At 46.4% G+C, this 26236-nt stretch overlaps 1 protein-coding gene across 1 annotated transcript in view; it reads left to right on the forward strand.

The window, feature by feature from the left end:
- The first annotated feature begins 7149 nt into the window (after positions 1–7149).
- The window catches only part of angpt1 (angiopoietin 1), a 60434-nt gene continuing 41347 nt past the window's right edge, over positions 7150–26236 (forward strand). The window contains exon 1 of the mRNA XM_056414210.1: positions 7150–7889. Within this exon, the coding sequence (XP_056270185.1) occupies positions 7488–7889 (402 nt within the window). The 5' untranslated portion in view covers positions 7150–7487. The remainder of the gene's footprint in view (positions 7890–26236) is intronic.

The following is a 26236-nucleotide window of genomic DNA, read 5'->3' on the forward strand; positions in this document are numbered from 1 at the left end:
TTCACACTGAAAGCAGAGTTCAGCGGATAAATCGCAAGTTACGTATGTGACTATGGTTCTATGAATCCTGGATGGCCGCCAGAGTTCTGGTCACTCGGAATCTCGTGGTTTCGCGAGACGATTCCATAGGACTGATCTCGGGATGACACCGGAACTTACATCCGGCTGGGGGTCATCCGAGGTCACAGGTGAGTTTGTTGTTATTAAAACTTGACCTGCGTATGCGCAAGACGGAAGATATCCAGTGCTAAGTACCACCTCTGGCGGTCAGGAAGGATGAAATATAAATGATCCCAGTGATGGTGCAGAAAATGTCTCCACCGTACACAATAGAGGAAACTGAAGCGTGAGGGCCAGACGTTGGAAAGGGGCACCCTCAAACAAGCCCATGCAGCACGACATAATATATACAGGACGTATTGAAACATACAAACTTGAACTTTGAGATAATTTTTTTGCTGTAAAAATGAATTGGCAAAACAAACCGTTAAGTTCTTGGAGGTTTAAAAATTGAAAAATGGACCCAAATCCCTCATTTATCTTTTCAAATAATGTTGTCCCTTGTTTCTGAAGTTTTGTCATTTATTTTGTCGTGTTGCCATGGTGACGTACCCCCGACTGTGAGTCCATGAGGAGGTTTCTTCACTATTTTCCCGTCTGTCACTCACATCATTGGACAAATAGTGAAGAAGAAATAAAAAAAAGCCCTTTGAATTAAGAAGTGGAATAAGAGGTTTAACATCGTACTGACGGACAGAAACCTTCACTTTTCCGTTCACCTCGGCCTGACCTTCACGAGTGGAAGATGGGAGGATTCGAGGCGGGACAAGGATTATGTGTGGCTGCACTGACAGGAGATGGAGGCCATGCCTGTGGTGAGCCCAGACTCTGGGCGGGGTGGGGGGGAGATAACGAAGAATGACAGCCACCTTGTGCTAATGGCTGCGCCGTGTCACTCTTCCAGGGGTCTCACCCCCGATGACATCATGGCTCCAGGCAGGAACATGTCACAGTGGGTCGTTTAGGAAATCCATCAAATCATCTGCTGCTGCAGCAGAATTAAATCTGGGCCACTATCAACAATCTCCAAGCACTACGTTTATACATCTCTATTCTCTGCAACTTTTTAACTTTTTAAAATGAAATCAAAGAAGTGTGTTGTTTTAACATATCATAGTATGTATTTTTATTTTATTTATTAAATACAGGAAATAACACATGACATTGCTTTTTAGGTGATGGTTCATTGTTGTGTGACGTCAGACACCTGTAAAGGGGAATTCCTTTGTACTTTTTATAGTCAGAAATTGTCAAGTTTCGAGTTGTCTTGAATGCAGCATAATATAAACTCATTTGGATTTAATGCAAAGTACAGCAGGAGCTAAAAGGAATTACTTTTGCCAATATATTTTCATAGACTAAAGTAAGAACATTATAATGTTGACCTGATAATGGTGCGAAGTGAAAAGGTTTCGGGATCATTGAAGTGATTACAAGCAAATTTCAATAAAAATCCAGTCTTTAAAATAGATATTTCAGTCTGGATCAAATCCGTGGACCGACCAAATAATGCTAATTTAGTGATGTGTTGTTGTTTTTCCCCCCACTGGAGATAGGTCTGTGAGGAATTAAGGATTTCCTTTTTAATCCCATTATCCAGGGGGCGTGGCAAAACCAGTGGGTTCTTACTGGGCCTCTGTTCAACTGTACACTCAGCTGGACATCTGCCTCTCCTCTTCATCCGTGCATGTTTGTCTCTACGAGGAAAACCGTTGGTGGTTGAGCCCCAGTATTATTTTCCAAAAGGGATTTCTGTAAGCAGGCTTTAAAAAATAAAAAAGTGATCTCATTACTCCGAAGGCTTATTGCAGAGTTGTTGAAGTGGCATCAGGGAGAAAGCCACCAGTGTAACTCTGTTCTCAAAACAAGCCCTTCAGCACATTCACACACACAGAATCCTGCATGAGGTCGGAGTCCAGACGCACATGTACAATTCCTCAACTCTCACCTCTTAGCCATTGAGTGAAAAGTGAAGTCATAGATAGATAGATAGATAGATATATACTTTATTAATCCCCAAGGGGAAATTTGTCGAGTCAGTAGCAGCAACACACAAGAATAAAAAAAAAACACAAAATATAAGAAGGGGGGGTGATCACGAAAGAGATGAACTGTTGTGCTCATAGCTCATAGCGGCGGCAGGAATGTTCTCCTGGTCTCTCCTTGCAGGAGGCCGGGCGTGAGAAATCTGGAAAATCTCCTCTGTCCCTGTGGGAGGTGAGGGAGTGGGTGGTCCGGTCGGGTTGTGTGGACCCAGTTTCTTCATCTCGGTCCTCCCACTCACCACAGTCAGGTGCTCTGCAGCTGGGCCGATGATGGAGAGCCAGCCTTCACCAGTTTGTTAAGGCGGCGGTGTCACACCGCGAATGGCTGCTGCCCCAGCAGCAAGGCAAAGTGCAGCACACTGGCGACAACCGACTGGTGAGAATAACTCAACATCTTGCTGCACCGTTGAAGGATCGAGAAGCTTTCTGAAAAAAGTCGACTCATCCTTTTGTAAATGTAAACAGCGTTGATGTTGGCCTTCCAGTTCAGTCGACGATGGAGGGCCCTCCATTATGTACTCCTCCACCATGTCCCACTCCCTCCACACTCCTCCTGTAGGAGGAGCTATCGCCTTACTCACAAGTCCCCATGTCTGGGCTTTGGCCAGCCTCAATCAGATGCCAGGTGGTTCCATCACGGGTTTTCACCTCTGCACTGCCTCACTCCCTGTACTCCTCCTCCGTCACCCCCCTATCCACTGCAGAATCACCAGTGCTGCAGAAGATGGCATGAGTGTTGTACTGAGTCACTGTGTCGCTGGTGTACTGGAGAGACAGGAAGGAGACTGAACAGTTCACATGGGGCTCACCATCACCAAACGCTCCAACCCACGTTCCAGATTCTGACAAACTGTGGTCTGCAAACCAGTAGTCAGTGATCAGGACTGTGGTGGGCGGCGTGACCCACCGGCCACCGCAGCTTCTCACTCAGCAGCGGTGGCTGGATGGTGTTAATGAGAGAGAGAAAGTCAAAGTGACTCACAGAGACACGGTTCCATGCAGGTGCGACTGAGCTCGTTGCAGCAGGTAGATGATGGCGTCATGGAGATGGTAAGTGAGGTAAGAGGCATGCAGAGGTAAGGCTGGTGCGATTGTGCAACAAGACCAGCCTCTCAACCCTCCTCTCCTCTGGGAGGTGCACATGGGGTGAGTCGGTCGACCGGAGTTGAGGCGACGACTTGTGGACAGGGACCAGGCACGGACAGATCCACAGCACGTCTTCAGCAACACCGGGAGGCACCCAGCCTCAGGCTGAGAGGCGCCTCAGGCTGAGGACGCAGACAGCTGGGTGGCGCTGAGTCTTTGGGACCCTGGTCCCATGTGCCATCGGGCCTGGTGTGCTTGCGCCAGCTGTCTTCTCACCTTGTCTTCTCACCCAGAGGGAGGTCCTCAGAGGGGGATCGGAGCAGAGGTGGGTGGATGAGACTCCCATGAGCAGCAGCTCAGGGGGAGGTGGCAGGGGAGTGTGGAGGGGAGGTGGGGGTGGAGGAGGAGTGGGGGAGGTGTGTTGAAAAACAGTTCTGGGAGGGCTGGTTCAGCTCGTTGTTACTCTCCAGGGCCTCCTGCCAGTTCGGCGAGTCTCTAACAAGGCTATTGTTGTGAGATTAATGGCCCCCCGAGGACCCGGCGGACTGTGGATCTTTCAGAAGGTACTCAGGATATGACAAATCCACCCTCCACTCAAAAAACAGGAGAATAAAACAAGATCGACCCGCATTTGCACTTGAAGAAAGTTCAACGGCTTAGATGCTGGCACCGGTTCAGCATTACCATGACACTGTGTTAGAGAGAGAGAGAGAGAGAGAGACAAAACGGTGACACTTTGGCCAATGAAGAGGTGCCATCAGGGTTTTGGCAACCGTTTAATTAAATTCTAATTATCGGCGATGAAAGAAACGGCAAACACGGAGAGCGCTGGAGCTTTTCAAGCTTTTCAATCACGTCTGAATGAGTTGTTGAGGTTCGTCTTTTGAGCCAAACGCAGCGCTTTTTGTCTTCAAGTGACGACTGCATTTGTGTCCTGTCCGGGGAAAGAGGATTGAAGAGACATTTATTAAAAAGGTACCTTTCACACATTCGTCAAACAGTGAATAGAAATTAAAAGGATAGACACTCTTTTTTTTATGTATGCATGTTTCTAATTGTCAGCAGTGGTGTTTGTTGTTGTTGTTGAGCTGGAGGTTTCACTCTTCTTCTTCTTCTTCTTCTTTATAGTCTGCTACTGCCGATCTCCTTGCATGTGCATCCTCCTGCATGTGCACAATACATACAAACAGGACCCATTAGTGTAAACATTGCTCCACAGCATTGAAGTCTTAAATCCGACAGCATACCCTTTAATAATTGTCCCGAACAACTGCAATCTTATTAATGCTCTCACCCTGCCTATTGCATTCAGTTTTATACAACTAGAACCAATAAAACTATTTTTAAAAAGTCAATATTAAACAAAAAGTCCCCCGTCCCCAGTGGAACTGGCTTGCTTGGCTTTATTTACCCGGTGAGCCACCGCCACCGCACCACAAGCGACTGGAGAGACCTCAAAGCTCTGATCTCCTACGTTCCCACATCTTGTATTCAATTTTAGAATCGCATGCGGAAGGCAGTGTCATTCAGATTGATGTTGAGTTTCTACAAAAACGTCCTCCCAAACTTTTCACAAGTCAAACATAAGCCAGATTCCCATGAAGACCAGCTGCCTCGAGGCCCCTCACAACCGACTTGACCTCCACTGGATTGGACTGGCACCAGCAAAACGATTGCGTTGCGTTTCCCTAAACCGGGCGTGCATTGGATATATGTTTGGGACAGGAAGTACAGGACCGACAGACACGGGACCCCAAGGTCCAGAAAATGATTGTAGCTTTGAACGCCGTTTTTTTCTTTCTCTCTCAATAAATTTACGTTCCAGAAATCAGATCTGAGATTACGCCACTCAGTTACTGAATCATACATTTAAACAGCTTGTGTTTCCAAACAATCTCCCTCACGTTGGACAAGTCAACGCTGGCCTTGATACAGCATAGTGTTGATTTTGCAAAATGAGTTGTTTATTTATGTCAACATTTCAATGAAAAGCATATAAACAATGCATAATCAAATACTAACTGTCCATTTGTCCACGTCGTTTTTAATAAGCGTACTGCTAAGCCTGTCGGGTTCATTCACAGCAATGGTGCAATGATAACTGGTGGTTTATTTTACCACTTTAAATCACAAAAGTCACATTTTGGATTGTACTGGAGATTTATCATCACAAACGGGATCAGCAGGAGAAAGAAAACAGCAAATCTTAAATCTTAGAAAACTAAAAAATGTTGACGTCTCAACGAAAAAAGGGGCAAAACCCTCAAATAAACCACAGTTTCAAACGTCATCGCCTCCTTTCAATTCAATTCAGTTCATTTTATATAGCTCAACATCACAAATTACAAATTTGCCTCAAAGGGCTTTACAATTTGTTCACATTTCTACCCGGCAACTGACGGATAATGGCCGATGTGAATGTGTAACATTGTCAGAACCAGCGAGCTAGTTGGCGCTAGGCGCTAGCCCTGTGAGTCGGCAGAAAACATTGGAATGTTTCCAGCTCAGAATCTTGGTAAAAAGTAATTTTAAAAAAGAGGAAAAAAATAGTCTCACATTCTCTTGGTACAAAGAGACAATGCTGAGCGTGAGTACAGCTGCTGTTTAGAGGAGCAGGTTCATCTTCGACAGACATTACACCTTTTCATATGTCAGTCACTCTTCTGTGCGGCTAATCATAAAACTCATGTGTACTTTTCATTTTACATGCGAGAGGGACAGATTATCTCCCAATTAGTTTCCCTCAATTAGAACGTCAACCTGCAGACTCACTCAGTACGACATGGTAGCGTGAGCCGGCACTCGGAGGCCCGTAAGAACACGTGTGCACCGCGGCGCTCTGAAGGAGTGGGAGGACGCGCACACTCGAGCACGCGCACCGCCGCACACATTTGGATGTTCTGGACTCGAGGGGAATGTTGAAGTCGGGCCAGATTGTGAAGACAGCTGTGTCTTCGCCGAATCAGAGGTTTTAATAGATTGTCCATAACAAGGACTTGACCTTTGACCCGGAGCCTTTCAGCGCTGTGTTCCCTCACTCCGCTCCTTCTTCTGGCCCAAAGCGACCAGGACGCATTCCTTCCTCGACGGCTCGTTCTAGGAGTTCACTTTTTTGTTTTCTTAAAAAACACAACAGCAGAGAGGGCGGCGTGATCTCGACATACTGTCGTCGACGTGGAGTGAACAAAGGTCGGGGGGGGGGGGGCGCTGCGTGTCACACAGGGGGTTAGCTGAACGCCCCCGGAGGGGAAATCAGAGCGGACCTTTTTTGCCGAATCCCAAGTTCAAGTTTGCTTAAAAGCCTCAGAATGAGAAATGCATCATGCGATGTCCCTTGAGTCGGCGTCGGGGCGGGGCGGGGGGGGGGGGGGGCCGACGACCACACAAGTTTGAAATGGAGCTCCTCATCTCTGCTCGAACCTCGAGGCGACTTTAGCCGCGACTAGCGTTAAACGGTCTCACTTCTGGTTGCCTCGGCGACCCCTGTGGTTACCGGTGGGAATGCGAAGAAGTCGCCGACGTTGCCTGACGATGCAAAAACTGCCACAAAGAGAAGAATAAAGAATGCGAGCGCATCGCACGGCTACGAAGCAGTCCCCTTCGTGTGTCTCCTAGTGGTGTGGCACCTGTCGTTGAGGGGAGTGAAGTTGTACCGCTTGTCAACACACAGGCACAAAGTAAAGTCAACCACACGAGGCGGCAGTCAGCAGCGCGTGAAAACCGATCCACATCGCCGAAGCACATCCTCTGTGCTGGGGTCCCTTTTCTGTCAGGCTCACACACACACACACACACTCGTTCGTGCACACACACTCGCATTCCTCTGCAGACTCTGCGAGGGGCAGGCGCAGAGTGTGCTGAAAAGCTTGGAGCTTGTTCTTGGGAGTGAGCCTCTCTCTCTCTCTCTCTCTCTCTCTCCCCCCAGTCGATAAGTCAGAGAGCGGAGGAGGACTGGATTCAGAGAGACTAGGGGAGGTCTGACGCCGCCATCCCAGCACTGCACCGACTCTGGATGCACAGATCGATAAATGCACGCGCACACCGGTTGGCTGCGGGAGCGTATGGAATTTGTAACCCAGCTGTCCTTCTGCAGGACATGTGTACACGCCGGGACAAGCACTTAAACGTGGTTCTGGAGTCACAGCATGGTCCACTGTAAGGATGGATGACACCGGCTAACAATGCACCCCGCCACTTCTCTGACCCAGCTCTAATTTAGCCCGACGAAGAAGGACCGGCGACAGATTTGAGCACACCGATTCACCTGCAACTTTGACCCCCCCCCGGGCTTCTACGATGCTGTGGCACAACTACGGCCGCCACTTGTTCTCCCTGGCAGCGCTGCTGGTGATTGTGAGCTGCGGAGGAGGGGAGCAGCGCAGAGGGACGGAGAGCAGCAGCAGCAGCAGCAGCAGCACCAGCAGCACAGGTGGCAGCAGCAGCGGGAGCAGCGGTTCTGGCGGAAGTAGTAACCGACGCTTTCACAAGATCCAGCATGGCCAGTGCACCTATACGTTCATCCTGCCCGAGGGCGACGGAGCCAGAGGGGGCTCCTGCAGGGAGGCGAAAGCCGGGGGCCCGCAGCACAGCGGCAACTCTCTCCAGAGGGACGCGCCGCCGCCGGAGCCCGACTTCCCCAACCAGAAGATCCAGCAGCTCGAGCACATTATGAAGAATTATACACAGTGGCTTCAGAAGGTAAGGTGTGGGGGTGAGTGTGTTTCTGGGGGGGGGGGGGGGGGGGGGTTCAATGCACCGTCAAACCAAATCGGTCCTTAAGAAAAAAGTAGAATTCAAACTGTTTTACTGTTAATGATGAATCAAAACAGAAATTAAATTAAAGTTGTTGTTTTTCCGACATAGAAGTGGTCAACGGCGTCGTATATTTGTTGAGGTATCTGTGTTCCCGTGGCCGTGTGTGGTCTCCGCAGAGTGTCTGTTTGGGGCTCCACAAGATAACTTGTTTTGGTTTCTGGTCGAGGCTCTCGGCTTTAAAACGGAGCCGTGTTTCGCTGTTTTCTCCCCCACCACACGTTGTTTGTCAGGAGTGTTTGCTTTGGACCAGATGACGCCATGTGATGCTCCGTCCTTGGTCTCATGAAAACCTCTTGGACGTGCTCCAAATGGCATCGTGGTCGGTTCGCTGTATTTCTTTATCATTTGTCACAACAGCTTCGATCAAGTCTCGAAGACCGAGTTTCCAATGAGCCCTGCTGTTATGTAACTGTGTACATAATGTGAGGACAGACGTTGTGTTCTGGATGTCTCGCAGTTGTTTTGATTTATTTATTTATTTTGGATTTCTTTTCTTTTTTTCGCCTCCGCAGACCGTCTCGTACCGCTGCATCTCGTCTCGTCTGACACATCTGTGTTTTTTTCCCCCTTCCATCGCTCTATTTTTTGTATTGAATTTTTTTTCGCTGAGTAAACCACCCTTTGAGTAAATTCCACAGATGTCCGTTTGAGTTGCGCGGAGCGTCGGCCGCAGAGCAGAGGTAGTTATATGTCCGTCACCCCCTGATCTCCAGTGGGCTGTCTCTTCAATGGCAGGAAGTCAGAGGGAGTCCCCGGAGACGCTCTGAGGAGAAAAAGACAGAACGCTCCCTCTATTTATTCAAGTCAAGGACATGAAAGTGTAACTTAAACATACAGACTCCCATATAATTAAAAATTAAATAATCCCTAAACCTGTTTTTTCTTCTTCTCCAGAATAGAATCCTCCTTTTTTCCACTGTTGTGACATAAAGGATAACTCCCATTTAATGATTCTCCAACGACCAAATCTCTATGTATTTATAGATCCACGGAGGTGTTTGCTATGTTCAAATATGGCCCCGCTGTAATGTTAATGAGCTGCGTCACTGATATGGCTTGGCGGCCACTCTGCTTTTCTAAGCTCGGAGACTTCGTGTCTCCAAACGAGAGCGAGACTATCTCGCCGAAATGAATACGTGAATCAAATAAACAAAGTTCCCAGATTTCAGCTCCTCGACGTCCCTCAATGTTGTTCCCGGGGAAGATTAGCTGGTCCAATCTGATTAATTGCGTAAAGCTGATGGTTTATTTTTCTGGTCCATTAAAGCAAACGCATGCACGGATAACAGGCGGGTGGATTTGATGGATTGCGGTCGGACCGGGGGAATAAATCAACGTGAACTTCATCGATACCCCGAGTCTATTCATTAGCAATCGGCGCGCCTGCTTTTCATTTGCCCTTCGGTAAAACCTTCTCTCCTCAGGTCGGAGGAAATGGTCGTCCCTCATGCAATTACCCAGGCGTTGGTCACGGCGTGTTACAGAGAGATGGAGATTGAGTTTGTAATTTAGGAGGTACGGTGTTGGGAGAAATTCTGATTCCCTCTCTAAACCACAGGGTTAGGAGGGAAAACCCAAATAAAACGAGAGGTTTTCTAGGGCAGAATCTGAAAATACCCGCTGATAACAATGTGTGTAATATCAATGTATCTCAGTTTAGAGAAGGAACTCACTGTATAATGGTGTACGTCAAGGTGATGGCAGAACTAAGCTGCAAAATTCTGCATTTTTTTCTCTTTTCGAGCACTTTTTGTTGATGACTTTCAGCGCCAGTTTGCTATTTGAAGTCTGTAAACCTGTGTGTGTTTCCGCATGGCTCCCAAAAGCGATCAATGTGTCAGGAAAGGCCAGGGGTGAAATAACACCGGCTTTATCTTTGCTCAGTGGACCTCATCCGTCTGTGATAGTACAAGTGATACTATGAAAACAGAACGGCGGCGTTGGTAGACTGCAGGGCTGACTAATGAGACCTCTCGAGTAACTCTCTCCTCAGACGTCTGCCATCGCCACCGGCCATGCCTCTCTCCTTGACACGGGGAGGCTTGCCGGACCGCAGACATTTTTCATTCGGAAAAAAAAGAAATAACGATTTCACTTCCAATATCGAATGCATTCAAAGATCTTGTTGGATAGCAATAGTTAACGAATTATATAGATTTAAAAAAGTGTGACATGAACAGAGTTACATTACATCCCCCCCCTCCCTTGGGTCTGAAACTAATTCTCCACACTTATTCCACACCGTGAAAAAATCACCCAAAAAGTGGGCAAGGGGCTGATGGATTAAACCACGGCCACTTTCGTAAGACGAATACCTCGACACGCTGTCGCCAAGGATGAACGCTGCAGTAGCTTGCAAAATAGCGATGTCACATGGGGCACTGAATTTGATGGATTCAATGTTTATTCGACAACAAATAAGAGGATAATTGCACCCTCTGCCCCTCCTCCCGCTGTTTAGGGACTACTTTGCTGGGAGGAGAGTGGCCGGCAGCTTCAGAGACGAACCGTCACGGCTGTTAGCAGCTTGAATTCAGCCAGCGCAAACCCTAGCGCCTCCGTCTCCTCCCGGCTAACGGGTACTAGCCGCGGACCCAGCTCTCTTCTTTGCTCGTTTTATGTAACCAGAGTAACGTTAGCATGAAAACGTGGGGGAATTTGGCGAGCTAATGTACGCTATAGCTAGCTAGTGGCGAATGAGAAAAAAAGGAAAGACAGAGGGAGCAGGCGAGGAGTGGGTTCTGAAGTAGAGGGGACCCAGTCGCCTCATTTCATGACGTAGATTAGTCCCAAGCGGTCGGCTCCGTCTCAGAATGGGCTTTGCAGGAATGGGGCTGATTTAAAACTATACGTGAGGTTTTAGAGCCATTTTTAACCATGAAATGCATCTTTTCTATTAACGCCAGATTTGTTTCATAAGTTGTCGTGCAGTTATATCGTAGTTTCTACCATAAAACATATTTATGTGTGCAGTTACTCTTCACATTTCCTGGATGCATGTTTTTAGAAAAATATTGGACAAATGTAACAAGTATAAAGATTAGCGCCACAAAATAATTGGGTTAGACAGTTCAGAGGGGACACTTAAACACACAGTGGTAATTCAGCCTAATTGCACTGCATGGGTGAAGGAGGATAGGGGGGGCGACATCAGGATGCAGTTAACATTTTTCATCGGACAGAAGATTAAGTGTCCTGGCCAGTCTATCTATCTATCTTAATCACACTTTTTTTTTTAAACTGCTGGTCTAAGAGAAAGCTCGTCCTGATGAAAGAGACGGGATGGAGGAGACCGTTCACGATAGTGCTGCCGGGTCTGGGTGCTCAGTCCAGTGCGGGAGGTATAGACAGAAGAGAGCGATGCAGCAAACAGCCGTCGGGGAAGCGTTTTAAGTCTGAGATCTTTCCTTCCTCAAGCCGAGCGAGAGTATATGGACCCTGATAACATTCCTGACCAGTCAAAGTTGACCCGTGTTTGTCCAAGAATTACCTCCCTGCCTGTCTGCAAGTCGAGGAGGAGGCTTTACTGTCAGAGAGAAAAACAAGCTGCTTACCACATGAAACAATACCAATTAGCAAAATTGAGGAATGAAATGGCAGCAGAAAAATAATCAATCAATACAGTGACATTCCGTCTGTCCCAGACTAAAGTCGTCGATCGTTGGAGAAATCAATCAAAACCAGTCGTCTTACAAAGACTACAACCCACATGTATACACCAACCAACCAACCATGGCCATTTTATTTATTTGGCCCATTATCACAAATTGCAAATTGGCCTTGAAGGCATTAAACAAAAGGCTTTTTGAGTTGGCCTCTTTGTCATGCACCATGTGAAACATTGTGCGTCACAGATTGCAACCACGGCTCTATTCGACCCGCACAGAGTGACCATCAGTGAACTCAATGCTCTCCTTGGGTCCTTTCGACTAATGGTACGACCTGAACAGTTGCAGCTCGAGGACGGATGGCAGCAGTAAGAAAATGGAAAGTACTTTTTTTTTGCTTTCCTGTTGAGAGTTAAATTATGAGATCAATAAAGGCTAGAATATCTGTCTGTTTAAGATGAAGAGAGCCAGACAACGTTTACCTTCGCAGGAGCAACTACCTCCTGGAATGTACTGATCCAAAGCCAGCAAGAAGTCTGGCGCATCCCCACAAGTGAAGCCGTAACTTGTCATTTCTACACTTGGTTATGGATAAATAAACGAGATATAAAGTTGCATCCTGCATTGATGAGCTTAAGAGGTGTTACTTGTGTTACCTTTGGATCGAGCTATTTCACCTTCCCGTCTGTCTTCTGACAATACAGATGTCTGGTATAGTCACACATTTAAATGCCCTTTTAAGTACCCTATTTCAAGCAATATGAATATAACTATTTCCTATAAACCCTTTTTATTAATGTAAGCCAAACTCTAAATATCAGCTTTTCTGAATATTTGCAGCTACTCAAGCTTTCTCAGAATATAGCTGAGTCTGTGATGTGCTAAACTGTCTATCCACAGGTAGTGAGTGGACCGATTGGTATAGTGCGCCATTAGACAATGGGGACCAGTCTCTCGTTGGAAGCGCAGGATGGATTGGTTCCTTAACATAAGGAGAAAAGGTTGCACATGAAGTACACATTTAGAGAAAGACCTTTTTACCTCTCTAATTCATCATGGATGATGACAATTTGGACGAGATAGCACTTTAGCTATCCAAATTGTGTTTCTACAGCTGGGAGTGAAAGTAATAGATCATGTGGTTTCCCTCCTGGTGGAGACAGTAGAAAGTGGTTGAGAGCAGATTTTCTGGAGGAGGACGGCCTGTGCCAAACTAAGCCGTTGCTCAAAGGGAGGGGGGAAGGCTATCGGCGGTGTCTCATCCCCGTGAAATTCCCATCATTCTGCCTCTCCACGAATGTCGACTGTGGTTTAAAATGGATATAGCGACATGTGGGCAGCAGCTTGTTTCCCTTCCATACTGGGAGTTCATAAGCGAAAGGGTGAATATGTTTCTCTACTTAGTGCTATCAGAGGGCCACACAGCATGCCTGGGGATCCAAAGGAGAAAGCTATCTATTTTAGGGGGTGACTGCCTCTATGAGTGTTTATTTTCACTGATAACATTGGCCAAAACTAACAGTCGGATGATGCGGAATGGCTAAGAAATGCTCGGAGGAATAAAAAGCTCTTCCTTCCTGACCCCAAAAAACATGTAAAAAGGAAACTATGGAAATTTCTGAAGGACATTACAATAACAGCATCCCAAAAAAAGTTTTGCATCGGCTGTACTTGCGCTCTGGTTAAAAGCGTAAAGGAAACGGAGCCCTCTGCTTAGCACGTCGTGGGAAGAGGGGGAAAAAAGACACATTATAGCCGTGGTGTTTCCACATGGACGTGAAGACGGAGACCAACATTGTTAATGGGCCTGATTTTGAAGAAAAACGGACAATTAGTTGTTTTGTCACGCTCGCTATGGCAAGCCACTTTGTCTTGAGGCCCCTATTTGTCCAGAAATCATATTTCAATGCAGTCGGTGGCCCTTAACATGCTAGAAGTTTTGATATGCTGCAGGCAGGTTTTGTACACCTTTGTCTCTTTAAAGCTCAATAAACGAAGAAAGAAATGTCTTGAATCCGCCTCATTGGTTCTTTTTCCATCACTCATCGTAGTGAAACGCTCTCTGGTGGGCACTTTAGAGGGGATTTATTTAATTTTAATTATAAGGTTATACATTTGGCTAAATGCCCGCAGGATTTATGACATCCCGTCTGAAAACATTGTTGCTTGAAAGCTTGTAGCTTGGCACCCATTGAGGCATCTGTGAAATAAATGTAGAGCTTCCTCTTGGTCTGTGTTTCCGTGTAATGTTGCAAATTTTTCATCATTTGGTTTCCGAAGGTTTTATGTGCTCTGCAGTTTGTCACTCAGGTATGAAAGTGATTTTTTTTAAGGCCACTTGGAGGAAGCTAAACATGCTATAAACCTAAAAATGTACATGTCAGCATTTATTTTCCGTGGCTCCCTGTTAAATGCGAGTCCAATATTCATTCTTATTTTAGCTCCGTTTTGGCCTCCAGAAGGAAATATCTGACTCGTATGCTGCTAAAAGTTCCAACCTCTTATTTTGTCTGTTGCGTTTTCTGACTTTTACAGATTCCCATTTTTTTCTTAACCCAAATTTATGTTAACGTAGACTGTGATTAATCTGAGCAGCTAGCATGGAGTGTGAACGTTACGTCTTCTTCACTCACCAACACACCTGTGTGTGGCTGTGAAGTTTGACTTACTGTGTCGAGGTCAAGAAATATCAGACTGAAGGGAGGGGTCAAGCATCTTGCACCGCTGTGATTAAAAAGGCACGGATGAGAGCCACGGGAGTCAACCAAAACGTTTCAGCTGAGGGCCTTAAAAACCAAAACGAGCTGAAAGACGCTCCATCAGAGCTGAGAGTCGACTGGGACTCATCTGGGGGCTCGTCATCACAAGCCACCTCTCGCACACACACACACACACACGTGGTCATTTGATCCATTGTTGATATAAATAAATTGATTATAGCAGGTTGCATGTATTGTGAATGTGAGTGCTCTCCAGTGGTATTGACTGGCGTTTAAATATTTTCTTTAAAAATGAGTGGAACAAGAGCAAATGCTTTCTTCTAAGGAATGAGTATGAATAATATTATTCCGGGCAGGCAAGTGGAAGTCATTTGTACTGAGAGTGTAAGTTATGGGCGGAGGAGCTGCCAAAAGCCCCGAGGTCCATGGCTGTATCTCTGCCACTGCTAATGCTGAGCGACTGCGTGCCAAATATTAGATAGTAATAGGTTAGATGGAGTGAAACATTAGACATTATAGTCAATCTGAGCTCGCAGTTATATAACGGTCAAGTACTGCAGCGTTATCGCGGCCGGCCTGCAAATCACAACTGTGTTTGAACTCGTTTCAGTCCCAGAACCCGGTCTTTATCTCCGTTGTGTTTTAGTTTCATAATGACTCTAGATAAACACAGCGCATGATAATATAACTCACTCGTATCTGCTGCTATTTGTTTTCCTCCAGGCTTTAGATTCACTCAGGTTGTACGCTCTTGTAAATCAGGGTTTGATGAAGGTCGAGGGAACTGTAACGGCTCGGAGAAACCAAGCGGCGCTTCAGAATTTGAGCCGCTCGCACACGAATTCCGCAGGATGTCAACACGGCGTGAATTTACTGTAACGTGTCAGCCGCTGTGTTTGTTTCAGTTTTTTTCTACTTTGCTTTCAGGGAAAGAAAACAGAGAAAACATGCATGTCTTGTTTTGCCGGTTTCCTGGCAGGGAGCTGGAGAACAAATTCACCGCAAGTTGTATACGTGCCTCGTTTTATGTGTACGTCACATTTCTGAAGTTCACCATAAGTTGTGCCGCTTCATCAACTTGTGCTTCTATACGTTGTTCCTGGGAAGTCTGAATTCCTGAAACCTCCCCACATGCGACCTCTGGGGCCGACTCTCCCCGCGGCGTCTCTTGCGCTCGCCCTGACAGATGTTGCTTTCTGAGTGGACGTCTTTGTCTGTCAACACCGGGGAGCCTTCCAGAGGACTGAACCGATTCACCTTTATTTATTTCATTTACATTTATTTAAAAAATAAATGTTGTGTGGAATTCAGCGCTCTACGGATTTGGGGTTGCTACGATTTCAAATAGAAGGAAAACAAAAAGGAATCGCGTTGGGACGGTTGGGAGAGATTCTTAAAATCCAAGGAGTGTAGAATCAGTCCGAGTCGTGGAAAACTAATGACATGGAGCAAGTGAAAGGTGGAGGGAAAAAAAGAAAGAAGGAAGGAGACGGTGACAGGGTCCAAAATACTGGATGAAAAATAAAAATCTCCATTCCCCCACAATGGAGGCTAGATAGATGTTTAAATGACTAATGGTGGGCTCCACTATGTTAGTTGTGTTCTTGTGGCGAGAGGGATAAGAGACACTCGTTCCCTCCGTGTCGCATTACCTCACTTATTTATTTAAGTGAGTTGAGAGGAGAGTTGGTGGGTGAACATCTGGGGATGTATTAACATCGTGGGATGTGTTAACTTGCAACGTAATACAAACACATAGTGGATAGTCTGGAACTTTGGGTTTTTCCATCGGCAGTTTGAAGGAAAGAGAGGTGTGATGTCACACGTCACTGCGACCTGTTTGTAAACTGGGCATTTATAAGTGTTACTAAAATAGTGATTAAACCCCCGAAAGCGCAAATCTACTCAACGTTGCATTGCCTCGATGAGGCCTAATGCTCGAGTTGAGCATTTTTTAGCTTGCACACCGTGAGCTGTCGCAAAAAATCGGTCGGGTCCGGAAGGTTTCACGCCACTTCACCGGCTCTCTCTCTCTCCCTGCAGGGTCGAACGAGGCTCTTCAATGACTTAAATTGTTTACTGGAGCAAATTGTTTGTCTTGCCTCTTTATTTTTCTCTATGTGCACCAGATTGATGCATTTAACTTCAGAATGCAACCTGCACAATTCAGGGTGAATTTTTCAAAAATGTTATCCTAATAATAAAAATATATATATATATAATAAGATATTATATATATATATTTATGTATGTATATATATGTATACATATATATGTATATATATATACATATAGTATGTATACACATATATATATATACAGTATATATATATATCACAGGGGAAAAAATTACAATGTCAGTTATGTTTTTCCAATATTGTACAACCCTAAATTTTCCATTGCCAGGAATGTAGTATAACATGAACATGAAAGCATTGCTCAGTTTTTTTTTTATTTGCAAGTGCAATAAAAACATTATTTGTCCCTAAAATCCAGGAATTATTGTAACAGCTAAGGGGACACACTTCCCCTGGTCTGGGCCCCGGGCCAGGCTTCTCCCATGCAGCCCCGGAGCCGCAGTTGGCTCCGACACGACAGATTGTGACTCAGTTAGAGTGTGTACGTGTCCCCTTTGCTTTGTTAAAAAATATAATAAAAATCACACACTTCCAAACATATAACAGAGCATGTCAAAGGTCCTCGTAAAAATTAATTTGCGTTACTTGACCTCCCATCACATTCTTTTAATCCTTCGTCTTCGCAGCGCGTTGCGCTTTTTTGGTGGCGGCTCGGTCGGTGATGTCACAGCAGCTGATGGAAAACACCTGCTGCACTCTTTGATGAGGATATACACGCTTTTTTTTGTTGCCTGATACCGATTTCGGTGCCTGGAGTTAAGTGTTCAGCTTCCACCGGTGATGTAATTACCTTTTACTTTTCAAAATCCATATTCCCCATTGAGTGGAAACCGATCGGGGTCACTCCTAAATCAGATAGCATGAGGCTGGAACGCATCATTCATTCTGAGCCATATGAATCACCTTGAATATAAAATAAATGGTTCTGACTTCAGTTTCCTTGACTTTCCTTCAGCTTTCCGTTCTTAAAGCAATACATCCTGATATTCGATACGTTTGGCGTCCGTCGCCAACTCGCCACACATGACTTACGCTCTCGATGGCGGGACCACTTCAACATGACCGGTGCACATCGGTAACTCGTTGACCTCAAGCGGTGTCATGAAATGTGACGAGATCGGGAGACGAGACGCAAGCGCTCCCTTCCAACTGAAGTCTTTTCACCTCGTCTGCCCCGTCAGCCAGACGAGGATACGAGGTCGTGGAACTTACTCTGAAAGCTCAAACTCTTTGTGAGGCGAGCGGCTGGCTCTTGAATTTGATTTGTCTCGGGATGTGACGCTCGCGTTGTTCATCGCTGATTTCTAACAGCGATGGAAAACCGCGGTAAAGTATTCCGACAGTTAACGGTTTCGGACAGGAAGTCGCTCTTAAATCTGTCATTGATCGAACAGATGGATGTGTGTTTTTTTGGGGGTCTTCGTTTACACACAAAATACAAATAGATTCAAGATTCAAGGTTTTATTTGCCACTTGTGCCTAGACACACAGTCCAGACACATTTGGAAATCTAGTGCAGGGCTCTGAGTCCACAGTTTAGAAATAACACTAATAAACAAAATATAAAAGAAAACACTATACAGAAGGTTTTAATATGTACAGGAACAAGAAAGGTGCTGGTATGTACAGTTTTGGATACAGTTTTAAATTTCAGATCGTAATAATGTCTCAAATATTGCACATAATAGGTGTAGTGAGGTCGTGTTGGGTTATTAAACATATTTCAAGAGTTTTGTTTTGCCATCAGTCTGACTGGCAGGGAAGAAGCTATTGAAGGAACGTGTTGTCTGAGGGATGATGCGGCCAGCTCTGCCGTGTCTCAGGTTGTATGTGCAGAGAGTGAGCTGGGAGTCCATGGAAGGAAGTTTTATTGTTTATTTGAATTGACTTGTTTGCAGTGGTTCCGCTTGGGAGAGGCCGACCCCTCCGAAGCCGTCACATTCTGACCGCAGCATGCATCTGATGCGTCTAAAACGGCACGTGTCACACCAATGAACAATACCAGAAACACACTTCCTGTCTTCAGTTATGTCCTCACTCAACAGTGAATGTATCTACAATCAATCAATGAAACTTTTATTACAGATTCACGGTCTGTTACGAACTCAGACACTTAGGAAGTAGGACCCAATTGCCGCGACCGGGGCCAGAGAGAAAGTATGTAGTAACTTTTTTTTTTTTTTCTGTTGTGATGAAAAAAAGAAAAACGCCACGAGAGGACCAAAACAAAACAGAGCACAAATACTGACTGACCTGACCATGGCAAAGACAAGACTGACAAGACAATGGGAACACTGGACAGGAGAATTGGAATTTATGCACACAAGACAGGACCAATCAGGGGCGGGCCACACTGGATAACAGGAGGAGACAGGTGGGATGACAGGTGAAACAAGAAAGAAGCCTGGAAGAAAAGAAAGCTATAAATGATAAATGACCTGAACTTCTATAGCATCGCTGCAGCAGCAACCCCCTCCCCCGCCAACTCCTGATAACCCCAGGCTGAGATAAGAGTTGTAAAAAGTCGTGAGATAAGAGTCTTAGCAGCTATCCAGCTTAGCCAACTCAGGAGTCTACCTTCCAGCCCCAGGAAGATTGCTCCCCCTACCACGGACCGACTCCCCTAGCGGACCTTATGAGCGTGCCGCCTTCAAACTGGGGGAGGCGGTGGAGGGGGGGGAGGGAGGGGCAGGGGCTTGGAACAGGAGATTCCAGCTTGATTCTACTAACGTGAACGCAAAACGGCGTTGAGCGTGGGTGGTGGCGGGTTGTGGCGTGGGCGACATGGAAGCGGACCTTGACATCTGGACACTCTTTCTTTGGAGACGCGACATGGAGGCAGTGAGTTGGTAAGTCTTGTAGGAGTTTTTGGGCTGCGGAGCGTAGGAGGGGCCTGGACTGTATGAGGGACGAGCCGGCGAAGAGACGTCTGAAAGAGCTTCATAGAGAGAGGACTTCAGCGCAAGACCAGCCACAACCAGCGCATGGAACATGACATCTTGCCATGGGAAATGTGGTTGGGCCAAAGTGGAGGCACCTGGAGGAGGAAACCAAATGGATGGAGAGAATGGAGAGAGACCTGTGAAAGAGTATTGTGGTGGCCTCCTGGTGGAGGTGTGGAGTCAGGTGGTCGTGGTCTGGTCTGGTTCCTTCGAGGTTCTGGCAGACGTCTCTCTTTCTTCTCGCCTCTGACTGTCCATGTCCATGACACTGACTGTGATGACACGATGACGGTGGCACCTATGAGTCGGAATTCGGTTTGAACTCCGGAAAAAAAAAATGAAATTTGCGAAATGTTGATGTAATGAATTAAGGGAATCAATCATTCCGAATGGCAGAGGAAGCTTGTCATGGGCGACTTGAGGACTCTTTGAAATGGTCAATGGGATGTTAGACCATCTTTGAAAATCTCAATCGATCAACCAAACGATAGAACCGTCTGTGTGAACCTGGATGGAAAATCAAAATCCCGTAAATCCATCGAATGTGTGACCAAGGTGGTCTGGAATCGGCAGCGGCTGGAGCAAGCCCATTATAACTTTACATTACTAATACACTCATACACCAAACACATTTTCTTCATACCTGATTCACTTTTCTTGTCGGATGGCCTGAACAAACGTTGTTGAACTCGAAGCATTGGGATGTTGGAAGTGACATGAGGAACAAAAGTGAGATTGTTGGGTGAAGCACTGTGAAAGCTCAGAAGAGGGACACCTCAGACTGTGACTGTGCTTGCACTGCTGCTTCCTGGGACCATCGCTCCCTCTTGCTCTCTGACTCCGCGCCGGCCCACCCGACAGGAAGTTAGGTCTTAGGCTCTGATGCAGCAGGTTGGGGATGGTGGGAGAGACAAAAAGGGGGACAAAGCATCTGTTTTGATTCTGAGACCGGGGCGAAGAAGAGTGTAAGTTGAATCTAAGAAAGTGTCCACCTAGCGATTCCAGGAGTTGAGTATATATTCTAGATTTATTATATAGCCTAGACTTGTCTCCTGTCTATACTAAAAAGCTTTTGCTCTATTCTAGCCAGTGTCTCCCATTCCTCTGCAGCAGCTTTACTAACAGTTCCTTCTTTCCCACATCACATAATTTCCTGCCTTTGTTGTCAACAATTTGTCACAGCTCCACATGCATTTTCATTTGAAGCATCCACCTCGTTGAGACGATTCTCTCCCATTCCCTCATTGGAGATCTCACCATGGTGATCTGCTGGCTGGGGATCTGGAATGAAGTGATCTGGGAATGAGGGGATCTGTCTCTGAGAAGTTGGAAGCGAGGAGAATGCAGAGGCCAGAAGAAGAAACCTTAGGAGGGAAGAACATGCAGAGAGCAATACAACATCAAAGGAACTTAAAAACTTCCGTCCTGACTCTGTGGGAGTGAAGCTGGTGAACCTTTCCTGGAGTCTGGTGTGAGCACTGGGATACTGAGATTCACTGGATCCTGTTGGATTTGGATATGATTGGGTAGACTTCATCTGCTTGACCTGGAACACCTCTCTAGTGAGACTAACATTTTCTGCCTTGACATGGTTTCTGCTCATGAGTAAGTCTGGGACCTGGCGCATATGAGTTAACAGGAAGTTAAACAAATGGGAGAAAATCAGTATAACCATCCAAACAAACAAACACTGAAAAATTCACATCCATTCGCACAAAAACTCAGCTTGAAAAACAAATTTGATGTGTGTCTTACATTAAAGTCCCTACCTCATCCCCATCTTATTCCTTGTGTTAGATCAGTGCACTCATCATCCTCTCTTATTGTATTACAGGAGTATCTTGTTCTTAAATGAACCATTCTAACCATATGAGATTAAAGCGAAGCAGTTCAACATGGTTCATCATGAGTAGCGAAGCGGTGCTTCTTCTTCATTCAAAAGAATCCCGCTAGTTCATGAAGTCTATGTCAAGACGAAGCTTTCTTGGACCAAAAAGAAGGCGGTCCTGAGAGAGCCGCCTCAAGAGACGGATTCGAGTATCCTCGATTGAAGTCTCCCGAATCCGGGTAAGATCCTAAGGTCTCAGATGACAAAAAGTTGAGATCAATCGGACGCTCAAAAGATCGATGAGGAGGTTTAAAATCTCGAAAAGAGGGGTAGCGGAAGCCTTTAGATCATATAAAAACTGATCTATAATCATGGTAACAGGAGTAAACATCTTCATAACAGAGGATGATCATGGTGATCTCAGGATCCTACTCCTTGTCCATCTCTTTAACTCAGTCTGAAAGTTTGCACCTAGGAGATTCTGTTGTCTCCATAACAGCCAGCCAAAGCAACCCCCAAATTACAATCAAAAAGGAAACCCTTAAATAAAAATCCAAAATATTTCCATCTGAAATGAAAAAATATGAAATGGTGCAATCAGTACAATAATTATTAACTGTACAGTATTCAGCACAATTGAAAGTGCAAAACTACTGTTTTTTATTTTTTCTAGCTTTTACTCAGGCCCACAATGCGATAATACTAGCCCCATTTTTAGCTGTTTTTAAGACTTGGTGGTAATATTTTCAGTCAGCCCTGAGTCTATTAACTTTTACAACAATGGGTCTGAGTCCTGTGAGTCTGTTACCCAATCCTTGGGCTTTTTGAGGATTGAGCCCGGCTTGACCGTGATGCCGCCGATCGTTTCGGGCTGGGAGCAGTAGATCGCCGGCGCTTCTGCGTGATGAGGCGAGTTGATGACCCGGCTGGTGCCTTTCCTCTTGCGCTGCATGCGCCGGAGCCTCAGCGAAACAGTGTCCTCCTCCTTCCGTCTGGTATGGGTCCGAAGCTCATCGTTTGTAGTCCTCTGATGGTCGGTAACACTTGATGGAAATCTCTCTCGCTTCGGAACCTCCCGGCTCTTTCGGTCGGCGGTTGTGCACAACTGGGATCTAGCTGGTCGCTCCTCGGTCGAAAGTCTGGCGGGGTTATCCGGTATCGGTTCTGTCCAGAGGGCGCAGCCCGGATCCGGCCGGAACATTCCATCCGCTGTTCGCTGCTGCGTTCATTCCTCCGCTCAATGGTCCACGCGGCGGTTCCTCTGGCGGCAGCTGTGACCTGCTTCTGCTGGCCTCCGTGGCATAATCAGAGTGGTCAGTGGTTGGTCGTTGCGATGGCGCTGCTGGGTCTGCTGCCCTCGTGGCAGGCGACGAGTCGGTCTAAATGCCCTTCCATAGTGCAGCTCTTCCGTTAAATGAGACACAATAATTCCCACATACCTGCACTCATCTAGCCAGGCTGCAGCTGAAATTGAAGTAGGGATGAGTCGCACAAAACCAGGCTCCACTAAAGAGAAAGGCTCTCCCTGCTAATTGAGAGAAAGCTGTAACAGAAAGAAGCTGCAAGCCTGGAGAAAGTAGTCAGACTCTCGAAGTCGAGCCAGCCGTGAAGAAGAAAGTCAGCGTGGGATTGAAGTCGGAAAATCTGAGTCAGAAGGCCTTTTCAGCTGTGGATGGCGTCACCGGAGCCTCTGTTGTTTTGAAGAATCTAAAATTATTGCTTGGGCTATTGTATCTCTGTTCACTGGCTGCCTCAGTGTCAGCTCCGTGTACCTGTCCTCGTGGGGCCTGTATGGTTTGGTCGGTTTGTCTTCTGGGTCCTGTCCATGGCCCTCTCCCCAGACTCAGACCTACGAAATGCGTTGTTCTGACCCACGGGTGGGTCCATAACCCAGAAGTATGGTTCTTGTAAGTGACTTAGAAGGTTCTGCAGTGAGCAAATGAAGCTCAACAGAGACAAAAAAAACTTTCTTTGTTTAGAATACAAAATGAGATGACCTGGCGGCAACAAAGATGACGGAATGGAAGTAATTTAAGCACAGGAGACTGACCTGATCATGGCACAGACAAGACAGACGACAAGACACGGGAGACAAGGACAGGAATGAGAGCACATGACAGGTGGACACAGGAAAGGACCAATCAGGGCTGAATGAGAGAAAGTGAGCATACAGGATGATGACAGTGACCACATATCAACACGGTCCAGATAGTAGAAAACATTAAAATATAATAAAATACAAACAAAACCAAACAAGTACAAAACAAACAAAGAACTACACACATAAATAGACAGCTGTACCAGTGTCTCCACAGCTGGAACTGTTCGCGTGTTGTGCTGAATTTTATATTTGATAAATTTGTATATAAGATTTCTTAAAACCGCTTTGAATGTCTTGACTCCTGCAGCCACAAACTTGCACTTGTCCACCTCGGTCTCAACAGTATCTCATGGCATTGTAGGCCACCTGAAGTCTCCATAGTCTTGCTTTTTTTGTAGTTAGACCACAAGTGTACAGTGAAAAGAGGTGTACAGTACGCTTTAAACGGAGACATCTACACATGTTTTGCTTGAGTCATTCCCCTTATATTTAAAAATGTACAGCTGATGTCCTTGGGATGTGCGTAGATCTCAGTTAAAGGTCAATAAGGGTCGCCGTTCTGGAGCTTTGGATCATATCTCACGATCTTGACCAGAAGACGGTATGAGTTGTCTTGAAAGTCTTCTCAAGTTTTCAAAGTTCATTCTTGATCTAGAAAACCGCCGCAGGTGACAATAATAATAATACATAAAAATCGCATCCAGAGGTCCGATAGGTCTAGCTGATACTTTTAAAAGGGCCAGCATTCAGGGGAATCTATTAGCATCGTTGTATTTTTGTGACCTTATTTATATTCATAGGAGTACATGGAGCGGGTTCTATTCACGGAGTCCGCCATGTTCCTACGGTGGCCCAGAACGGACAAACAAAACACTAGCTGTAGATGGACAGATTCACGTTTTAACACTTCCTCAGCAATCCACGTATTTCTCCTCTACGCCGTTAGCCGACATAGCTCGAAGAAGTTCTAACATTTCTCTGAAACGAATGTAAATCGGAGCATCTACCCTCCACACCAAGACGACCGACAAAAGAGCATCTGCTGCGACACTATCAGAGCTCCACGAAAGTGACTAATATTCTCGCCCCTGGAGTACACAGGGCTAACGGGAGGAGATCAGTTGTGGTGGAGATGTGCCTTGTTCAAGGTTCATGCTGTGCAGGTCCGCAGGATGTGATAGGATGTTTTACTTTGTGTTGAAATAACGATGTCCAGTCTAGTTGCCCTTGGTTTGGATCATTTGAGCCATCCTCTGCTTCTTACTGTGCTTCCACACTCATGTGGTGCCGATCAGCCTGAATACACAGACACCTGGGCACAGGGAATGTCCTGGGATCACACCTCCATGCTTCTCAGAACCCTGCTCGTTCTTCCAGAAGTTCCCGACAGAAGTGTGCTGCGAATCAACCCAACAATGAAAGCCCTGACAAATTGCACATTTGCCACGCTTGTCCCGGCCGATTCTTTAGTCGCATGACTCACAAACACATTTACCCCGTGGCTCTTCTAGGAAGAGCTGTAGCAGTCTATAAAGAAATACAAACACGCACCGTATCAGCCTTCTAATCCGTCATCGGCTGAAGGCCAGACAGCAGCAACCGCTTCTAATGCCACGGCGGCTGAAAAGTGTCTGTGAGCTGCGCTTTATCACCGACAGCAGCATCGACTTTCTCCTCGTCCCCGACAGCCCCGCAGTGAACCGCGGGTCAGGCTGACGCGGCTCCATCTGGAGATGTCGGTCTGGCTACCGCACCTCGTCTTCCTGCTCATCTCCTCTTGTTTAGATTGAGTGTCGCTTCTGCATCACTTAGGGGGGAATTTAGTCTCGCACACACACACACACACACAGGCCACACTGCATTAATGTACCACCATCCATGCTTAAGGGTGCCCCATGGGATAAATAGTCTGGGGCCTGTTGGCCACGAGCAAAAAGCAAGAGTGCGAGAGTGGAAAATGACTCGGCGTGAGTAACATCATCTGGACCCGATAGCGATAGCGCCAATCCGTCTTTGGAGATAGAAGCAACGCAAAGCAGGGGTTGTAATTGTAAGAAAGAAGCGTGGGGGCGTGGGGGCAGGAGATGGATAGATCACGCAGAGCGGCAGAAAGAGAGAGCGAAGGGAATGAACTGCACGGCTGTGGTTGCCGTTCGCCGTGGTGATTGTAACCCTGGACGACGGCAGCGGCGGTTCCTACACTCCAGAGTCCTCGCTTAATGGGATGTTGGGATGAAAGATAAACAAGAATGTGACGTTGAAGGAAACAGCCCCTGTCATTTAACGGCCATTCGTTCTGATTAGAAGAGACACGCTGCTAGATAGATGGCTGTGCTGGCTCGCATAACCAAAGCAGGCTTTTTCTTTCTTTCCTTGTCTTTTTTTTCTTCTCCTGAAATGTTGCCCAGCTCGGAGGTTTTAATACACAACAGTAATGTTTCTGTCCTGGCTGAGCTTGAAGCAAAACATGTCTATTTGCATCTCCTGCTGCAGCTTCTTGGCAGAGGAATCCCCCGGCCGGGATGTTGAGAGGGTACACTGGGATGCTATCTCAAATATTTGGACGCCTCCTCCGTGGGATGGCGGATCCGTGGTATCCCATGTGTGCTTCAGTCAAAAAGGGGCAGACTGACATGGCCTGGTGCATGAAGATTTTTAAAAAGAAAGTCCAAACCCTGCCTGGATGCGCCCCTCAGGAGAGGTTCCCATGCAGGACGACCCTGCGTCACCACAGCCACGGACTCTTCTGCTGCTGCTCGGACGTTTCAGAGCGAGATGAATGAGCAGGTCCCCGTTTGTTTGCTTGTTTGGGTTGCGTACACATTCCCAGGCATCGGGTGAATGCAAGTGCTTCCTCTCCCATACGGCCAGATACGCGTAATTAATCGGATTA

The sequence above is a fragment of the Pseudoliparis swirei genome, chromosome 1 (genome assembly GCF_029220125.1).
Source record: "Pseudoliparis swirei isolate HS2019 ecotype Mariana Trench chromosome 1, NWPU_hadal_v1, whole genome shotgun sequence".
NCBI lineage: Eukaryota > Metazoa > Chordata > Actinopteri > Perciformes > Liparidae > Pseudoliparis > Pseudoliparis swirei.